Source organism: Nannobrachium achirus (assembly GCF_963921795.1).
Source record: "Nannobrachium achirus genome assembly, chromosome: 11".
Classification (NCBI taxonomy): Eukaryota; Metazoa; Chordata; class Actinopteri; order Myctophiformes; family Myctophidae; genus Nannobrachium; species Nannobrachium achirus.
This window is the reverse complement of record NC_137820.1, coordinates 30,085,401-30,106,855: the sequence shown is the minus strand read 5'-3', so window position 1 is coordinate 30,106,855 and position 21,455 is coordinate 30,085,401. Positions and strand designations below refer to the sequence as shown.

Genomic DNA, 21,455 nt, shown 5'->3' with positions numbered 1-21,455 from the left:
GCTTGTAGATCTGCTATTTTTGAAAAATCATGAAAATTAGAATTTTGACCCGATTCTATAAGTGTCTTTTGAATCCTTCTAAGGGTTTTTGAAAAAGGGTTTCTATGTCAGCAATCTGGTTAGCCATCGTCAAAGAAAAGGTCCTTTTCACTTAACTGGAGCTCATTTAGTCTGTTCTTGAGAGACTACTATGTCAGTGGTTCTCAAACCTTTTCATGTGAAGGACCCCCAAATTGATATTTATTTGGCCACGGACCCACATCTCAAAATATCCAGTTCCAGGGACCACCCAGAAGCAAAATTTGAGTTACAAATGTTCGCTTTGAAAATACATATATTCAAAGATTTGCACACACTTTCACGACTTTTTCAAAAATAGAAGATCTACAAGCTTGCAGCGCTGCACTCGGTGCCGCGCTGTGAGCTTGTAGATCTGCGATTTTTCAATTGCTAAAGCATTCAATAATTCTAGGCCTAAATGGGTAGTCTTGTGGTGTTGCCAGTAAAATAGCATACACATACATTGTCGATCTAACAAAACTGGGAAAATAGCCAATCAACAAGCTCAATGTGAACCTTCTATTTTCGCTATTTTGAAACACTCGAACATTTTGATTATCGATTCCTTTATATAAATTCAAAATGTCTTCACAAGCGATTAAATTGATTACTTTTATTAACTGTTGCACCCCTGATCTCTTCTCAAAAAGGACAAGATGGACGTGAAGTCCGAACATTTGACAACTTCTACTCCCTGATCAGTCAGCATGTTAGCCAGGACCTACAACAAGGTCAGCAGCATGTCACTCCGGCTGCGCTCCAAAATAACCCCAATAACTACCCCATCCATACAGTAGGCCTGTCAAAATAACCCCAATAACTACCCCCATCCATACAGTAGGCCTATCAAAATAACCCCATTAACTGCTCCCATTCAGGTAGTTGAGATTATTACATAATCGCAACGATCGCAGCTATTTGAGATAAGTTATTCTGCATATCTCAAATGTATCAATTCGTCCATTGAACAACAGCGGAAATAGCCGATCTACAAGCTCACAATGCGATGCAATGTGACCGCGTTGCGAGTTTGTAGAGCAGCAATTTCTCCAGTTTTTCCCACACTGTTAGAAAGTGTAAGATTATCAAATGCATGGCTTGTTTTGACCCTAGTAGATTTGTTATGACTATAATATAGTCATAACAAATAATCTTCGAGGGTAACACATCTTTATTATTTGTCCTTTCAGACATTACTATACTAAAATACTAGGGTAACTAAAATATGCAAAGAAATGGCTGACAATATTATTTTCAGGCTTTCCTTAGCATATCTTTACTATTTGTCCTATCAGTTTTGTGCAATTTATGTTTACAAAATCTATAAGGCAAGCAGAAATGTAACTCTGATCCATAGGCTCCAGCATTAAATGCCCCAAAACACGATTAAAACTGTTAATCACAATTAATCAATCGCCTAACGGCAGTGCTCCACTAGGAGCGCCGTGTTGTGCCGGCGTCGTGACAGCGTCAAAAGATGAACCGGGGCGAATTGGGCGTCCGACGCCGGCACCAAACGCAGCGCAACGTCAGCAATTGAGCCCCCTTCCAATGATTAAAAAGTGAACGTTCCCTGCGTTGACGCTGACGCGACGCCCGATGGCTGCAGAGGAGCCCTGGCGTAACTGAAATGACATGATCGTGACTTCTCTCTTCTCTCTGCATCCATTCCAGGATATGACGAAGTACTACAAGGGTCCCAGTACGCCTCTGCAGGGAACCTCAGGTCATTCGACTGCCCCAGCATTCAGATCACCAACAGCCACCCAGACACGGGCAGCCAGGATGCCAAGGCGTCGGGCGGGGCAGAAAGCCGGGGCACCGAGCAGCCGACCTGGTGCAGAGATAACCTCTATCTGTCCCTGGACCCCTACTACAGGGATGCTAATCTCAACCCAAGGTTGGCATCACTTTACATTTTTTTATTACATTTTTGTTTTTCTTTCAATTTCAAGTTTAGTTTTGATTAGTTTTTTCAAACGATAGTTCACCCCCAAAATGACTTATTTTCTATCAGTTACACACCCCATGAAGCCTTGAATTCATGGAGATTTTTGTTTCGTTCTTGTCGCATTCCTAGGTCAATAATTTGATGGCGGAGTGAGTCAATGGAGACTCTTTGAGTCTCCTACCGCTGGTCATCAAATTATTGGCTTAGGAATTCAAAAAAAGAAAGAAAAGAAAAAAAAGAATTCAAGCCAAGGCTTCATGGTGTCCACTTTTGGAGCCGACTTTACATCGGTTTGGCTCTTTCCAAACTACAATATGACGTCATTGAGAGGTCCGGGGGAACGGGTACCGTCATTAAGTCGTCTTTTTGGTGCTGCCAAGATGTTGTGACTCCCCGAACCAAACCGATTTAAACTCTAAAAGTGGAGTATGCATCAGCCCCAAGTCTAACTGCATGCCCAGTGCCCACCACCTCGGAGGCTGGGAGTTTGAGCGTCTTTACGAACACAATAGGCCAGTGTTCAGGGAAGGATAGCCGTGCATAGCCGTGCGGGGAGGGTGATATTTGTCACACCTACGGGCTGGGGGGCGGTAGGGCTGTCGCAATTATTTTACATAATCGCGATTATTTTTCATAATCGTCATAATCGTGAATGTTGAAAATGTTTCATATATATTTTTTTAAAGTAAAAAAATAGTGGAAATAGCAGATCCACAAGCTTGCGTTGTGAGCTTGCAGATCGGCTATTTCCACTATCAATGTTATTTTTTAAGTTGAAAGTTGTCGAATATGTCCATTATTTCTTTGTATATTTAGGTCATGTGTCTTATCTGCCACGTGCAACTTCAAAGCCTAAAAGCCAAACAGAAATGTAATTATCAATGACAAAAACACAATTAAATCGTTAATCGCAATTATTTGAGTGACACAGCCCTGGGGGGCGGCACCCGTCAGCAGGGAGTGTTCGGTAGAACTGAGGCTTTACGCGTCCTCCCGGTGGGGGCTCCTCACTGGCAGGTGAGTCAGTAGGTAGGATACAACGGCAGTAATGACACACAAAAGTGTTGGGGAGAAAACAGGGTAAAAAAGAAAAGGTGGTTACAATATTTTAATCCCACTGATCCTAGAAGCACCACTTATACATTTTTACTATATGATTTTATCTCCCTTGAGCACCCGGTTGTTCTCTGCTTTGTGGTTTCAGCTTTGTTTTTATTACTTTAATGTTAGTTTTAGTTGATTAGTTTAGTCGTTTTCTTTTTGTAATATGGGTTGGTCAGAGGCGAGATTCAAGAAACTCATTTTATTATGAGTTATTTGAAGTACATTTTTTGAATACATGATGCAGTTTCAGTGAATTGTCGTCTTTTTGTAAAGCCTCGCTTTTGTTTTGGGAAAGCGTGTAATTTTAGATTTTTGTGTTGTCTGTTCAATTCCTGCCTTGAGCTTGTGAACAATTTCGAAAAATCTAAAAGTGTTTGAAAAACATGTCAAATGAAGATTGAGAACTACTGATTTGTGTTTTTAACTATAGTTTTAGTTATTTCATTAGTTTTCATTAACATCCCCTTGTCTCAATGCTCCTCAGCCCGGGCAGCAGCCTGTCGTCTCGCAGCTGGCTGTCGGACATCTCGTCCTGCGAGTCCTTCTCGCACGTGTACGACGACGTGGACGGCGAGCTGAATGAGGCGGCAGCCCGCTTCACGCTGGGCTCCCCGCGCGGGACCCCCACCCCCTCCTCTCCTCTGCCCTCGCCGGGTTGCGGCGGAGGGGCGTTTGGCGTGGAGATCTGGCAACAGCAGTACCAGAACACCCTGGCCTTCACCCAGGTTGTTATCGTTTTCAACTTTTCCTTTTATTTTGTTTTTCTTTTCTTCTACCTCGTTATGACTTTGTTCATCAATTTCGGTTTGGTTTTGATTTGTTTTTATATTTAAAGTTTATTATTATTATTATTACTATTATTATTTAAAGGCATAGTATCAGTTTACCCTTGTAATTTGGGGTAGTCAGGGCTCTGAAAAATATTGAAATTAATATCTAGGTCTATTTTCTTTTAAATATTACAATTGGGAAATTATTTTGACAACAGGGCTTAAAACATGGGACAGCTAAATAATTATGTATGAAAAATGTACTCAAATTAAGGACATTTTCTCTAGTTAGTTTCGTAAACACACAATATAGTTTTTCTCTTTTTGTGAAGCCCTTGTTGGTGGCTTGAAGGTGAGGCTTCGGTCAAGTGTGACACCAAGGTACTTGGGGTTGGGGTCATGGTTGATGTTGGTGCCATCGAGTATAACGTTGAGCGTGGTATTGGCACAGCGATTGGCAAGATGGAAAACAGATCAGAAATAGTCAGTTTAGAGGCTAATAAACTGAGAAATCGGACAACCTCCTTAATCCTTTCTGCCAAAAAAAACTACTTGGATGAGAAAGTTGAGGAAAACATCCACAAACCACGAGATCTATGGAAGCTATTTAAAACCCAGCTAGGCTGTGGTGCTAAACTCAGATCCATAGCCAGCAACATATCCATCCAAACTCCCATAACCCTCCTCACTGACAGTCTTGATGTAGCCAAAAATCTCAACATCTACTTCACCTCCATGGCCAAAAATCTGGTCAATAAACTGCCCGCTCCATCTGGGCTGTTTGGTGTTAGGCACATCTTGAAATTCTACAGGAACCTTGGGGTATGCAAAGACAATTTTAAACTTGCCACGGTGACAACTGATGAAGTGTTTAAAAAACTGCACACCCTACCTCAATTCAAGGCCGCTGGCCATGACAAAATCGCCCCCAAATTTCTCATAGACTCAGCTGCCACCATTGCCCCAATCATTACCCATATTATTAATCTATCTATCAAGCAGGGTTATGTCCCCCAGGACTTCAAATTAGCTAAGGTAACCCCCCTGCACAAAAAAGGCAGTAAACTTGACCCTGGCAACTACAGGCCAATCTCAATCCTTAGTTCCATCTCTAAGGTAATGGAAAAAATTGTCTATGAACAGGTGGCTAAATATCTTGAAGAGAATAAACTGATCTACGAGTTCCAGTTTGGCTTCAGAGAGTCCCATTCCACAGATACATGCCTCATCTATTTGAATGATTACATCAAACGTGAAATTCACGATGGCAAATATTGCGGCATGGTCATGCTGGACCTCCAGAAGGCATTTGACACCGTCGATCATTCTATTCTGATTGAAAAACTCAAAGCTATTGGTCTTGATAGCACAGCAGTGAGATGGATGCACTCTTACTTGGTGGGGAGGGAACAGATGGTGGAAGTCAACGGAACCCTGTCCCCCCCCCTCCCAGTAAACTGTGGAGTACCTCAAGGGAGTATACTAGGACCACTGTTGTTCTTAATATACGTAAACGACATGTCATCTGCTTGTGACTGCAATCTGTTTCTGTTCGCGGATGACTCGGCTCTCCTAGTCTCAGGCAGAGACATATCGCAGGTTGAAAAGGCCCTTAACTGTGAACTTAATAAGATCTGCACTTACTTGGCTCAATGATAACAGACTATCAATTCACCTAGGCAAAACTGAATGTATCCTCTTTGGATCTAGTCAGAAACTTAGCCTAGTTGAGAACTTCACAATTAAAGTAGGTGACACTGTGATAGAAAGAAAAAACTACATCTGCTACCTTGGTTGCATCCTGGAGGCTAACCTATCCAGTGAAAAAATGACCACCAAGGTAATCACTAAAGTCAACCAACGAATTCGCTTCTTGCAAAGGGTTGCCCCGCTGATCAATATTAAATCCCGAAAGACACTAGGAGGTGCTCTTATTGGGCCCCTCATTGATTACGGAGTCCTTGTCTGGTATCGCGACGCCCCAGCTGCCTTAAAGTTAAAGCTCCAAACAGCCCAAAACAAACTAATTAGGGTTGTGCTTGGTCTCCCTCCTCAGACCCACCTTACCGATCATCACCACGAAAGCGTGGGATGGCTCAAAGTAGCTGACAGAGTACAGCATCTTGCAATGGGCCTGGTGTACAAGATACACTACACCTCCAAGATTCCCATGTACCTGACAAACTACTTCTTAAAGGTCAAGGATGTTCACAATCACAACACCAGAGGCAGTTCCACTAATCATCATCAACGTAGATTTAACACTAAACAAGGCTCTAACTCGTTCTCCTGCTACACCATCAACATGTGGAACGCCCTTCCACAAGCCCTAAAGGAGAGCAAATCCCTAGCCTCCTTCAAAATTGGTATGAAAAGTCACCTTCAGACAGCTGCTACCCGTGACTTGTAAATAGACTAAGCCCCCATGCTCCCCCCCCCCCTTTTCTCTTTTTTTGTTTTTGATGTTATGCTTTTGAAACTGATATTATCCTAGATAAAGTACTATGTTCTATCCGTCTGTCTTTCAATGTTATATGAGATACAAGTGTGGTTCCTGTGGAAATAAGCCTCGGCTTTCTAGGATCTCCTTTTAGTTGACCTTGTACCAGTGATTTGTACTGTCATGAAACTGTACTTTTTTCTATTGCAAACTTCTAATAAATTCTTCAATCAATCAATCAATCATACTGTCTTGGGCAGGCTCAGCTTTAGGTTTGTGGAAGTACCTGCTCAGTTGTGAGAGATCTTTCTCAAGGGCATTCTCGGCCACACTGAAAGCTTTGTCAGTGCTCTCAAACAGGCATGTCGGTGGTGTAGATGTTGCTGAATTTGGCGACCAGAGACTCAAACACAGACACGTTTCCACCGAAGCTAGGAGACTCCTTACCACGAGCCCTCCACACCCTGGATGGATCCTTGACCACTGGAACAAACAGCGGTCCAAGTCGACATCTACGTTGTCGTTGAGGAAGTTCATCAACTCTCCTTCAACCAATCCTCCTGGGTGCGACCAAGAAATGCCTGGGTCAATCTCAACAGACTTCGCTCTGGAGTAGCTAAGACCGATCACTATCTGCATATGATTGGAGTGTCTGCAATTGACCTCTGTGAATGAGGAATACCATAGACTGTTGAACACATCATTGACGAATGCCCAATCTTCAAATCACCACATGGAGTCAGTGGCCTACCGGTAATTGAACCGGATGACGATACCAACTCTTGGCTAATGTCCCAATTGCCTGTGTAGTCCAACACGAACGAACAAAGCCCTTGTTTTTTAATCAACTATTATTTTCAGTTCATTACTTTTATTGTTTTGTCAATTCTAGTTTTGGTTATTTTGTTAGATTTTAGTTAACCACAATGACTCCGGGCTTTTACCCCAGGCCCTCTCGCCTCACCAGTCTCCCCGCCAGTCACCCTGCCCATCCCCGCGCCACTCGCCACGCAACAGCGTCACCGACGAGAACTGGCTCAACCCCCGTCCCACATCCAGGTCAGTGGTGGAATAAGTACTCCCATTTCTCTCTCAGTCATAGAGGTACGAAGGTGCCAGACCATTTAGAGCTTTATAAACAAGTAAAATATTTTTTAAATCAATCCTAAAAAAATCCTTCGTGAATAAACTGTATGTTATACCTGTATAACTAATACAATTGAGGTGGTTATATTTCGTGTCCCTTGCTCCCTTATATTGAGACATTTAGATCCCAGTTTCTTGTTTTGACACAAACTTTGACTTGAAGGTCAAAATTCAATTTCTACCCCGAGAAAGCCAAACAGGCAGGCTCTATCAGCTCAGTGTTTTCAAATAATTCTAGCAGAGTCCAATATTTTCCTCTGAGATGTAGTGGAGTAGAGGTATAAAGTAGCTGGAAAATGGACACATGTAAGTATAGAAAAAGTACCTAAAAATTATAACTTAAGCACAGTATGGCTGCAACTAACGATTATTTTCATAATCGATTAATTGGTTGATTATTTAAACGATTAAAAGATTAATCGATTAATCGAATAATGGCACTTATTTAGCTATTACCTTATACATTAGATTTGAGGTTCTTTTAGACATGTTTTAACTAACAAAAAAGACATTAAAGATGAATAATTCATTCAAAAATACATAATTTTACATTTTGCTCAGCTGCTGATTAGGTTGCTACTAAAAGAAAAAAAAAAATATATGTTTCTGACTGCATTCTGATCAAAGAATAGCTACACATTTGTCAGGCTAAAGGGTAGCAGTACTCTTTTCAAATAAATAATTTAAAAATAAATATTTGTTCTTGACCCTATATTCCTGTATTAATGCAAATTTGAGCGATTAGTTGCTTGATTGATTGATTGATAGTTGATTATGATTAATCGATTAATCATTGCAGCCCTAAAGCACAGCACTTGAGTAAAATGTACTCGGTTGCTGGTTCCAGGTCCAACTCCAGACCCACGTCCCCTTGTGGCAAGAGACGGCACTCCAGTGCTGACGGCCGTGCACGCTCCCCCTCCCCTCACCACTCACCCAGTCCCACTCCAGGTAAGCACTGTCACTATTATTACGCATACATTTATTTGTCAAACGGTAATCACTATTAATTTTGCATTATGGTCAGAATAATTTCCATTCATCTGTATTCATATTGTCGCACGAAAGCATCAGAAGCAACGATTTACAGATGAAAAAAGTCCAGATCTACAAGCTCAAAATGTGTCAGATTGTGATGCGTTGTGATCTTGTAGATTGAATATTGTTTTGTTCTTTTTCTTTCGTGTAAAGTTACACTTGTTGGTTGGTTGGTTCTTGTTATATATGGCATGTTATGGCCATAGCACATTATGTTTTTGATTGTTGGTACCGGTCTTTGTCAGCCATTTCATTTTAGTTGTCTTAATTGCCCCATGCAATCTTTGTTTACAAAAGCCACTATGTTCCAATATTCAATGCCAAAAAAACACAATGAAATCAGTAAAAATGTAAAATTATTCGTTAGAAAATGAATATCCATTATCGGGGGGGACCCAGGGCTGTCTCCAGGTCACTCTCCCAGGGGCAGCGTGACCGAGGACTCCTGGATCGGCAGCCCCACCCTGGGCCCCGTCCTCTACGGCTGCTACCCTGAGCTGGACGTCCCCTCCAAAACCAGGAGGACCTCCGGGACTCAGCTGGCGGCGCTGTGTGGCCAGGGAGAGGAGCTGGGAGCGCCGCTGCCTTTCCTGAACTCACCGGGAGGAGGAGAGGAGTGTGTCCAACGGAATACCGGCCTGGCTGAGCTGTTCCTCCCCGTTCCCTCGTACAGCTGGAACAAGCCCACGCCTGGCCCCACTCCCCTGTTCAGGTTGGTTCTGTCTTTCTTGTGGTTTTCTTTTCATCGCCATTTAGCAGAAGTAGAGGTAGTTTGAAGTAGCAATAGTGGGGATGGGACAATATGAACATTTCATATCACGATTATTGTGACAAAAGAATGAGATTTAAGATGAATCAAAATCCATTATCCTGGGTCGGAACATTTGCCAAAAATAGCAGATCTACAAGCTCACAGCGCGTCTTGTTGCGACACGTTGTGACTTGTAGACTGGCTATTTTTTGGCAAAGACATTTGATAGAGAGTGAAAAAAGACTGTATCAAGTACAATATTATAAGTACCTTTTACTAATTATAGAGGGTTTAAGTGGTACCAGATATGCAGCTCGGCAAATAAAAGGTGAATTGATCCCAGCATGATGGAGGATGATATCACTATGAACTAAATCTCCACAATACAATTATTGTGAGTGTTTTTTATCATAAACGGCAACCGGAAATGATCAGCGCTCGATAGATCAACCTGCCGCCGTAGCAGCTGTCTGTACTACGCCAGAAGGTCCCTTTCCACGTTGTGCCTAAAACGTCTGCTCCATAGACGCGTCGCCATGGGAACAAAAGCGTTCAGTGAAAGAGGTGGGACCCCGTCGCCGACGGCTCTTTGCTATTAATTTAGACCGCAACGGCGATTCCGTCATAGCAGCCGTAGTCCCGCCTCACGGTTGTAGAAAGCGTCTCCTTAAATTCCCCAATATCGCTTATCGTCCCATCCCAATGCAATAGTAGTTAGTATTATCCTCTATCTTCGTTTTGTTTCTTTCATATTAATGGATTGGATTTTTATAGCGCTTTTCTAAGCAAGTTGCGAACTCAAGCGCTTTACAATGGTCCATTCATTCATACATTGGGATGATATTACTACTAGACCGGTTTACTCCGGGACGACGCAAGTTAGAAGCGACGCGAGTTGGGAATGCATGGATTAAAGTTCTCAGTTGCCACAATTTCATTGAAGTCTTCTATGGAAGCATGTTGCACAGCGAAGGTAGCCTATCTAGGTAGATGGGTTACTTTCGGTTATTCATTTAAGATTATTAGAGCATTTGAAGTGGTCAAACTAGCAATATGTTCAGAAGCATCTTCCATAAAGTCCTAATGGTCTGGGATATCTCATATAAAAGCAAAGGTTAAAGCATCAATCTGATTTCTTCACCTGGTTGACAGTACAGATCAATCTAAAAAAAAAAAGAATATTGTGCAAAAAAGCATAGCAGATGTCCTAGCACACCAAATCATAACTGACTGCGGAAACTTCCCACTGGACTTCAAGCAACTCTGACTTCAGAAGGTTGACATTTCTCTATTATAAATCCTTGTTTTGAGTGGCCTCATGTAATATTGTAATACACATTAGGACGACATTTTTCTGTCGTGAGATTTTATTTTGCTTTAATCCTTAAATGCATGCCCCCACCCAGTTATGCAAAACCCATTTACCCACTGTCAGAGTTCCCAGTGCCGTCCGCTCTTACCATACGACCGATTGACCAAATTACGGAGATACTTGTCGGAAATCTGACATTGTCTGACGTTGATAACATACATGGGCTACAAATGGGAGACAGACAGATCTTGAGTACAGTGTTTGCGCTCTGCGTTTGATCAGCGAAAAAGCTGGTCTAAGAAGCCATATGTCTTTTCCCTCTCCAGGAGCTCATGCTTGCCCCCTCTGGACTGGCCCCTGCCCAGCCAGTATGGCCCCTGTGAGCTGCAGATCGAGGTGCAGCCCAGGAATCACCACAGAGCCCACTATGAGACGGAGGGCAGCCGGGGATCTGTCAAGGCGGCTTCGGGAGGGCACCCCGTCGTCAAGGTCAGCGCTTCTCAATCAAGTTTATGTCAAGGACCCCGCAAATGTATTCGGGATGCACAGATGTGAAGTGTCTGGCCGATGCCGATAACTGAAACCGATATCAACATCGCTGTTATGGTCGATAACCACATATGTTGTTATTAATTGTATAGAAAGGTCCTTTTGCACACCTGCTGGGACAAGTGCTTTGGAGCAGGCAACCAGTGCAACATGAACGTTTTTTACAGCATTAGTTTATTACGAGTGGCTGTGGCTCAGGGGGTAGAGTAGCTCGTCCATTGATCCGTTGGTCGGCGGTTCGAATCCCGGCTCCTGCTGTCCACATGTCGAAGTGTCCTCGGGCAAGACACTGAAACCAATGAGTCGGTCGGTGCTAGTTTGCCACCATTGGTGTGTGAATGTGGGAAGTGAGGAAGGACACTGGAGTTGATTTCTCACCGCTTCTCTTCCCAATGTATGAATGAATGGACCATGTAAAGCGCTCTTGGGCTGTACCCAAAGACCTGATGAAGGTTGTTTAGACTGAAACATTGTAATAAACTACTGCTGTAAGCAAAGACAAGGTGCAGGACTTCGATATTAATTGTATAAAAACATGTTTTCCATTCTGACCAATTTGAAATCAATGTATTTTTATTTCAAAGCTAGGGATGCACAATATTGTCATTTTGGCCTGTATCCAAACATGAACAACTTAAATGTCCTGTGAGATAAAATAAGAGCGATTTTAGCGTGTCGTCGTGGTGTGTGTGTACCATGTCGCTAACAGTCATATGGTTACTAACATTGACACCGTTCAATTGAGAAGGCCACTGCCACAATGCAACGTAATGCTTGTCGTGATTGTTTACAGTTGAACGGCTACAATGCTCAGCCGGTCAACCTGCAGGTGTTCATAGGAACAGCGGACGAGAGATATCTGAGACCTCACGCCTTCTACCAAGTGCACAGAGTCACGGGGAAGACCGTGTCCACTCTGTGCATGGAGAAGGCCATAGGCATCACAAAGATCCTGGAGATACCTCTTCTGCCAGAAAACGGCATGACCACCAGGTAATAGTCGTATTCTCAGTCGCCACCACTGATTTCAGTCAATAGAAGCCATTCCTTCTATGGCAGTGGTTCTCAACCTGTGGGTCGGGACTCCCAGGGGGGTCCCCAAATGATTTTGGGGGGTCCCCAGATCTTATTTGTGCAACATTGTTTTCTCACTCAACCGTAAACAAACCAACAAAGTCTAAGCTTATAGAGGGTATCTGCACATTTCTAAAGTGACAATTTAAGGACTTTTTACCTCTAAAATGACAAATTAAACTAAACATTGGCCAAATTGACAAATATTAGTGGCAGAAATTAGTGTGTGTGTGTGTGTGTGTGTGTGTGTGTGTGTGTGTGTGTGTGTGTGTGTGTGTGTGTGTGTGTGTGTGTGTGTGTGTGTGTGTGTGTGTGTGTGTGTGTGTGTGTGTGTGTGTGTGCATGTGTGCGTGTGCGTGGGGGTGTGGCCACACAAAACAAAACATATTGCTCAGTTGTGAGATTGTATTCACGGTAGCTTTAATCCATGTATGCAGTAGGTGATTTATTGGCTGTAAGGAAAGCAGGAAAGCAGGTGACACATGCTTTTTCCCCCCTTCTTTTTGGAGACGACATTGACACAGGATTATGAAAGTAGACTGGCTGCTACTTGCTTATGTTTACTTTAGTCACAGGACCAGAGCATCATGCTGTGCAGTGCCATGGACACAATTGGCATAAAACCGGTATTTATGTCAGTGACCTGCCTGTCACCGATTCGGCCGGTTTGATATCATACCTGCCGATTTTTGATATTGGCCGATTCCGATTTCCATCCCTACTCTCCGGGGTTATGGGAATGGAGGATTGTATTCCAAAAATTGTCCTCATTGACTAAAGCGCCATTCCCACCAGGCACGATAACTATAAAGATTAGTATAACTATATCGTTCACCATTGTATTTGTTTCATAGTCAGTGTGAACGCTATCATCCACTTGACTTTGAAAACTATACTTAGTTTTATAGTTATAGTGCTAAGTGTGAATGGCCCTTTACATTGCATGGTGAACAGCTCTACAAAGGCTCTCTTTCAGCACATTACTGTAAATGAACACAAACAAAGCTCATTCTGACAATATATAACTTCACAAAACCCAGTACAGCCTTGTACTGGTCAAAATGATGCTTGTATGAAAGAAAATGACAACTATTGATTGTATATCTCTTGATCTTCAGCATTGACTGCGCAGGCATCCTGAAGCTGCGGAACTCGGACATCGAGCTGAGGAAAGGGGAGACGGACATCGGGCGTAAGAACACTCGCGCGCGAGTGGTGTTCAGGGTCGACATCCCTCAGCCCGACGGCAAAGCCCTGTGTCTGCAAGCGGCTTCTGTCCCCATAGAATGCTGTGAGTGATTTTTTTTTTACAGTCTACAATCACACCGCTTCACAAAGCTACACATTGTGAGCTTGCAGATCGTCTATTTTCGGTGAAGAGGGAGAAAATCAGGGGGCCAAGTATTAGATCCCTGGTGTAAACTGGTTAATGAGGTGATTAAAGGGAGTGTAAGAAAATACAGTATCATGTACGTTATTTACAGTTCCGTTTTACCAATTATAGAGGGTTTAAGTGGTACCGGACATGCAGCTCGGCAAATAAAAGGTGAATTGATCCCAGTGCATGACAGAGGACGATATTGTGATAAATGAAATCTCCACGATACGATTATCATGAGTGTTTTTTATCACGATAAGCGATAATATGGCTTATCGTCCCATCCCTAGTGTACATAAGCAGTATGCTGTACTAAAGCAGGGTCCCCAGATGATTAACTCAATGTGCTACATTGTTTTCTCTCTCAACAGTAAACAAACCACCATAGGGTTTAATTGTATAGAGGACATTTCTAAAGTGACAATTTAAGGACTTTTTATTACCTCTAAAATTACAAATTAAACATTGGCCAAATTGTCAAATATTAGAGGCAGAAATTGTGAAAATAGCCAATCTACGTTGCTAGGCGTTGTGAGCGTGTAGATCTGCTATTTTCACAATAGAACCTTGTTATACAAAATGTAATCCTCGAATCTTAGTGCTTGTCAGAGTGGGGGGGTCCCCAGTTAAAATATGATTGTTTTGTGGGTCGCGGCCTGAAAAGGTTGAGAACCACTGTACTAAAGGATGCCAATGTGTTGCCTTTTAGCCCAGCGCTCAGCTCTGGAGCTTCCCCAGGTCGACGGCTTCAGCCCAGCCAGCTGTGCTGCTGACGGGGGAGCAGAGATGGTCATCACTGGCTCCAACCTGGCCCCTGAATCCAGGGTCATCTTTGTGGAGAAGGGTCCTGGTAAAACTAACATACTTTTTTAAAAAGTAGTACTTGCTTTAACTAGGGATGGAGCCCTAAACAAGGGTAGCTCGATAACTCGAAAACAGATTTATTGAGTACCCGGTATCAATAAGCTTTGGGCTTATCAAGCTTGTTATCGAGCATAGCGGCCCATGATGTCAAGTTTAAACAATCAAGACAAGAGGCGATCAAGAAATTATTACAGTACTATCCATAATTTTAAGCCATTTATCCAACTTATTGCACACTAATGAATGATTGTTTTAATGATATTTGTTACTTTTGTCAATTGTCATCTTCATACTGTTGATCAGGGGTTCCCAAACTTTTTTGGCTCGGGGCACCCCTATAAATATTCTTTTCATCCGAGGCACCCCTACATTATATTCCTAATTTTCACTCCCAGCACCTTATATTTATAGCAATTTTAGCGATTATGTTGCGAGGAAAACTAGATAATAGCCATTTTGGTTAGAACTGACTGAAAATAACTTTGTACTTCAAGTTTAAAATGATACTAAATATATTTTTAAATGTCCAAATACATTTAAAATATTATCAAATTATCTCACGGCACCCCTGGACTGCCGTCGCGGCATCCCACGACACCCGTCACCCACTTTGAAAACCCCTGCTGTAGATGGCGGTCAGCAACAACTGGCCGTTAAAGAAAATATACCAGTTATGTTCTGAATTTGTCATCTCATATCTTTCTACAAACTATTAGAAAACGCTCAATAGTGGGCTCGATAAAAGCCCGGCTCAATAAGCAGGATCGACGAGTTCCATCCCTACTTTTAACTGGTGGAGTTAAACCCTTGAGGAATGTTTTACAAACTAAAACTCTCAGAGTCAGAGACACCACCGTTTAGGTTAACAATATAGATAAAATGATTACAATTTAGGCATTTAGCAGATGCTCTTAATCCAGAGCGGTTTACAGTAAGTATGGACAACACGAGTGAATACATCAAATGCATAGAAATAGTCATCTAGGATCATACAGTAGGTGAACCAAGAATCATCAGTCTAACAGTAGAATATTTGAAAAGAACATCTATAATGTGTACATTGAAAACTATACACACTACGATGCCAGGTCAACAATGACCTGGCATCTGTCTACATAACATGCTATCCAATTACATTTTAGCCATAGAGGGTATGCATGTCCACTGGGACCCGCCCCCCTAATCTAGACTGAGTGGCAACACTTTTTGGAAGTGCTAGTTGCAAATCACTCAACAGCCCTGCATACCACCTGTATCTAAACTGCACATAATGCAGGAGGCAGCAGGATGTTGTGTTGTTGAAAACGAGCGCTTCCAAACTCTGCACAAAATGTCTTGACAGAAAGTAGCTCATAACATGCCTATGGTGGATTTTTATGAAACACAAGCTTTGCAGATAGAAAGAGGATAATTCAAGCTTTTAGTACAGCCGCAATGTTGGTGAGCTTAACTTTGTTTAATACAATCAGAAAGGACTTTTCTGTTTGGATGTATGGGCTGTCAATGGCAGAAATTAGTTTTTTGCCACTCAGTAACAGTGATGTCACGCGCATACCCTCTATAGCAGGGTCATCGAGGCTAGGGCAAGTGCTACTGGCTAAGGTGGAGTCTGGTTGAACTACTCCTTTATTAATGGAAGTGTAAAAATGTACTGTTTTCTTGTCCTCAGATGGAAGAACGCAGTGGGAAGTAGATGTGAAAGCTATTCCTGAAAAGAGCAGTGGTGTAAGTTTACCAACTTAACTAATGAATGAATACTTTTTAGGTTTTTTATTTTTAAACAACAATTCCACAGGGCAGATATGACAATGAACTTAAATATGCAAAGACATTTAATATCTTCTCCAAATTGTGTTGTGAGCTTGTAGATCTGCTATTTCCCACTGCACTTGGGAAATGTTTGAAGATGTATGAACATTTTTCAACACGGAAACAATCATGACGATTATTGCCTCTTGTCGTTGTCGGGTGGAACCCTCATTATGTCCAAAATGTCCTCATATGTTAATTTTCAGGATTCAAATAAAAAAATAGATCTACAAGCTCGATCTGCTTCTTTTGATGCTTTTGTGTTATTTTATGAAAAAAACTAAAAATGTGGACACAAGGTTTCTGCCAACAGCATCGTTACGCAAAATAATTGCGATTATCTCAAACAATTGCGATTCGTGACAGGCCTTAACACAGCGGGTGCCGACGATGAATGCAAGGGTTAATTTGCTGGTGCCCATGGCAACCCGCCATTTTGCCTACCTTCGAGGTCCTGGCGAAAAAAGTAATCCGAGTAAATGTAATCCAAGCATGTCCTGTTTATTTCGCGAAAATCTTTTCTTTCAGTCAGGACCGTTTTTTAACAATCCTGCGCCACAGCGTTTGTGTGACGGCCGGTAGAGAAGGCCGCGTTTTGAAAGTGAAAAGAAAAAAAAGAAAAGATCCGGAGAAAACTGCATGTTTGTGCAGCAGCTTTACAGGGCAGTGAACGAGGCAGACGGCACTTCCTGGTCACGTGATTTCGCGCTGCATTTTGGGAAATGGAGTTTGTTTCATCACCGCGGTAGCCAAGTACAGTAGCTACAGTACAGTATGGTTTACTGTACAATGCGTCAAACGCGTCGATGGGCACACGTAGACATCAAAGAGATTGACACGTTGACACCACGTGGGCATCAAATGAGTTAATAACGGCAACGTCCATGTTTGTGTGTGTTTCAGGGCAGCATCGTGGTGGAGATCCCCCCGTATCACAACACCAGGACCACCGCCGCAGCACAGGTCCACTTCTACGTGTCCAACGGCAAGAGGAAACGGAGCCTGACTCAGAGCTTCACGTACCTGGCTGGCGCATGCGCCGCGGCGCCGCCGTTCTGCTTCGTGCCCACCCCCGGGGGGCGCCACGGCATAAAACAGGAGCGCTGTGACTTGGACTACACGACGCCGGCCCATAATCTGCCTGGCGTCTATTCAACCGCGGCGGCTCAGCTGCCCTCCCCCGACCGAGCCTTCTGTCCGCCTGACAGGTCGTTCTACGATTATGCGGCTCCTCAGCCCCAGCCGGCGTATTCACCTGCACGTGAGACCTTTTTTCCCTTTTTTTCTTTTTGCATGAAGTGCCCTGTGTGTGTGTCACATGTGTCACTGTTCTAAGTGCTGCTGCACCTTATGTATCGTTGCTGTCAGGGAGAAACCTCTCATCTCCATATTTACCCCACTACCTTTTCATAGATTCCATATAGTTTCATTGTTTGACAGAACGATCTTCAGTGTTTTTTGGAGTCCTAATAAACTTGACCTTTCACTATGTACACTATGCTCTTTTCCCCCTCTACACCAAACGTCTTTGCCGAAAATAGCCGATCTACAAGCTCACTACGTCGTGCAGCGCGAGGCGTTGTGAGCTTGTAGATCTGCTATTTTTGGCTAAAGTTCTCAGAATATGGACACTAGGGTCATTAATATAAAAAAGGAGAAATAACAGTTTCTATCACACTTTGGAGGACCCCCTGTAGTAACTCTGAGGACCCCCTAGGGGTCCCCCGACTCCCGGCACCCACTGTTGAAGACCCTTGAAATGGACACATACGAAAATACAGATTTCAGGGTGCAAAGATCCTTTTGCATCTATAAACCTGTGAAGTGGCAATTCAGTAGATTCTCATTTCTCTTTTTAGGCACTTCTCCGCTCCGGCTCCACTCCTCTCACCTCCAGCGCGGCGGCTTTGGTCCTGATGCGGCGGGAGTACAGCCGCGGATTAACGCTATGCAAACCTTAGACCTCGGACTGGCTTCACAGGCCATGCCCTCGTCCCAAACTGTGCCTTACAGCCACCACCAGTCCGGTTCCCCGTTAAGACCGCCCCCCGCTGTCCCGGCCGGACGGTCTGAACACCAGAGTGGTCCCCTCAGGCCTGACCAGCAGCACCAGCACCACCCTGCCCCGGTCCCTTCCATCACCAGCCTCCCCACCACGGGCCCCTGCGAGTCCCTCTCCCCCTCGCAGGCCACCAGCTTGCACCTGTCTGCTCCTCAAACCAAGGTTATTATAGTTTTGCCTTTGTCATTATTGTATGTATGTGAACCTTCACAGCTTGACCGTATCTCTGTCTGTCTGACACATCACTGTGACATCAAAGTGATGTCTGATACCCAGAGCAGGGATCTCCATATATGTGCATAAAAACAGGTGACATCACAGTGATGTTAGATACTCAGAGCAGGGATCTCCATATATGGGCATAAAAGGGATTCATGGCCAAGACGGATGGCGTGATCTTGCCTAATTATATTAACACTTGGGATGCCATCATTTTTGTAATTATTTAGAGCCCCGGAAGCCACAATCGTGTCCATGTTGTGGAAATTCACTAACTCCGGATGTAGACCGGGGTGTTTACTTTCACATGGAAATGAAAAATTCTAACCACGGCCGACCGTCGCAGGCCAGTGTCACCGTGAAAAAAAAGCGTTTCTCGGCGATCTAAGCGTTTTTGGAAGTAGATTCCGAGATAAAGCCGTTTCTTTGCACCAGCAATGAATAGGAGGCGATAATGGAATCCGTAGGAGACGGGGTTGAATAAATTAGAAGGCGGTGCTTGTGATTGGCTGGAGCGGAGGTCGGGAGCGCTCGGCTGTGGTCACTTGGACCGCGTGTGAGTGAATGTTAACCTCTATGCCTAAACCTAACCCAAACCCTAACCATAACCTCAGTAACCCTGACGCTGCTGAGTAGCTAACCTGCCGACACTGGTGAATGTTAACCTGAACTAGACCAGGTCAACCTGGTTGTGCCAGACCCCCTGTCTGTCATCATCATTTATGACATCATGCCTTTTGTAGGCATGTCATCATCATGTCATCATCATATATACCCTTTATATAGAAAACCCGGACAGACAGACAGACCGACATTTGCTTATGTAGGCCTACCCATTTCATGGGTCTGGCAATAACCTCTATGCCTAAACTTAACCCTAACCTCAGTAATCCTGACGCAGGTGAGTAGCTAACCTGCAGACACTGGTGAACCGAAAAGAAGCGCTCCTTCCCCCACCGTCTCCTACGGATTCAATAATAGCGAATAGGAGACTATGGAGATTACACGCTTCCTGATGATGTTGCATCATGGGATATGAAGTTTTTTCGCTCACCAGCCGCCGCCGCAGCACCTGGTTACCATGGTAACCATGTAACACGTCCCTGTACGTGATAACGGGGCCGTGGTGTCGCACCACCGCAATTCCTATCACGTTCCTGGACGTAGGCCTAATTGGCATCGGAAGTGTTAAAGCTCCAAGGCGTTGCAAGTAGGGATGGCCAACGGTTAACCGTTATCGTTAAACCGATAAGAAATTGGTTACCGGTAAGCACTAACGGTTAATTTTGACCGTTAAAAAAAGAAAAGAAAAGGGAAATCAACCCATGTGTCACACCAAAAGCCCCGTACACCAATATCTACGCAACATCAAGTCACCAACCATGCAACTATACGCGCTGTGGTCACACATTTCTGGACACCAATGTCTGTGTAACATCCATGCATTCATGCAACTGCCAGTCTGTGACGCTGCTGTACACGCTGACTTGTTCATCAGGAAACAAATGCTCCCTCGTCGATTGGATTTTACAAAACAGACCCCCGTCGTCACATTGAATCCCGTTTAAGAAGAGCTTAAAACACAACTTTCTAATGTTACATGTTGATGACGTGACTACGTGAGGAACGCTAAAGTCGTCTTGGTTACATAGTTGGTTATGCGAAAATAACAACGCTCAGAGTCGCAAATTCAATGATCGCTGCATCAGCACACACAAAACACGGGCGAGAGAGAAGAAAATGAATGAAATGGACATCACGTTTAGCCGATTCAACCATTCCAAAAGTCATACGATTGGAACTTATTGCTCTACATGCGGCTACATGCGAGCGTCTCCACCGTCTCGCTGCTGCTGCTGCTGTTTTGTTAGGCGACTGCCAGGGAGTGCACAGAATTTTAGAGAGGCATGGGCTGACATTTCTAAAAGGGCTTTTTCAGACGGATAAAAGTTAAGGGCTCAAGCCCCTTTTGCTGTATGTGTGCACGTGCCTGGCTACAGCGCATCACATTACAGTCTGATCATTTCAATCCCACCGTTTCTTTGCAAAAACACATTTCTTTTAGAAAACATGTGTATTCTTGTTTCTCCCAGTTTTATTGTTTTTAATGTGTAAATATAGCACTTTATTATGGGGAAAAACGTGTGTAGGCCCATTTTCCTTTTTTAAATCGCTAAAATAGCCCATTTTTTAACACATTTCCGTAACGGTTAACGATTAATTAACTGATAAGGGCTGACAGTCATCGGTTAAGAAAAAATCTCCATTTGGCCATCCCTAGTTGCAAGCTTGTCGATCTGCTATATTCTGCAAAGGTTTCCCCAGAATACGGATGCTGGGTTTAAAGAATAAGTGGACAAAGAATAAGATTGCAGATACAAGTAGGGATGGGACGATAAGCGATGTTATCTTTTATCGTGATAAAAAACACTCACGATAATCGTATCGTGGAGATTAAATGTATCGTGAAATCGTCCTCCTTCATGCACTGGGATGATGGAATCAATTCACCTTTTATTTGCCGAGCTTCATATCCGGTACCATGTAAACCCTCTATAATTGGTTAAAGGTACTTATAATATACTGTACGTACTTGATACAGTCTTTTTATTTTACTTTCTATCAAATGTCTTTGCCAAAAATAGCCGATCTACAAGCTCACAACACATCGCAGTTGTGAGCTTGTAGATCTGCTATTTTTTGGCAAATGTTCCGCCCCAGGATAATGGATTTTGATTATCACGATAATATTGTAAATCACGATTTCTTTTGTCACAATAATCGTGATATGACATTTTCATATCGTCCCATCCCTAGATACAGTACAAGTAGCTGAAATTAGTTTTCTCAGACGGGCGGCTGGCGTCTCCCTTTCAGTTCAGGTGTCCCTGGAGAGCCCCATTGCTCCTTCACCTGGCAAGGAGCCAG

At 43.4% G+C, this 21,455-nt stretch overlaps 1 protein-coding gene across 3 annotated transcripts in view; it reads left to right on the top strand.

The window, feature by feature from the left end:
- LOC308293485 (nuclear factor of activated T-cells, cytoplasmic 3-like) overlaps window positions 1-21,455 on the top strand; it is a 38,146-nt gene that overhangs the window by 5,307 nt on the left and 11,384 nt on the right. The window contains exons 2-14 of one of the 3 annotated variants that reach the window (XM_080736034.1): window positions 711-791; window positions 1,735-1,960; window positions 3,600-3,840; window positions 7,275-7,384; window positions 8,319-8,422; window positions 8,921-9,221; window positions 10,899-11,061; window positions 11,915-12,114; window positions 13,314-13,486; window positions 14,283-14,423; window positions 16,107-16,162; window positions 17,150-17,507; window positions 18,106-18,470. In XM_080736034.1, the coding sequence (XP_080592160.1) occupies window positions 711-791; window positions 1,735-1,960; window positions 3,600-3,840; window positions 7,275-7,384; window positions 8,319-8,422; window positions 8,921-9,221; window positions 10,899-11,061; window positions 11,915-12,114; window positions 13,314-13,486; window positions 14,283-14,423; window positions 16,107-16,162; window positions 17,150-17,507; window positions 18,106-18,470 (2,519 nt within the window). Of the gene's footprint in view, window positions 1-710; window positions 792-1,734; window positions 1,961-3,599; window positions 3,841-7,274; window positions 7,385-8,318; window positions 8,423-8,908; window positions 9,222-10,898; window positions 11,062-11,914; window positions 12,115-13,313; window positions 13,487-14,282; window positions 14,424-16,106; window positions 16,163-17,149; window positions 17,508-18,105; window positions 18,471-21,455 lie in introns of all 3 variants that reach the window. The other 2 variants (XM_080736033.1, XM_080736035.1) reach the window with 2 other exon arrangements.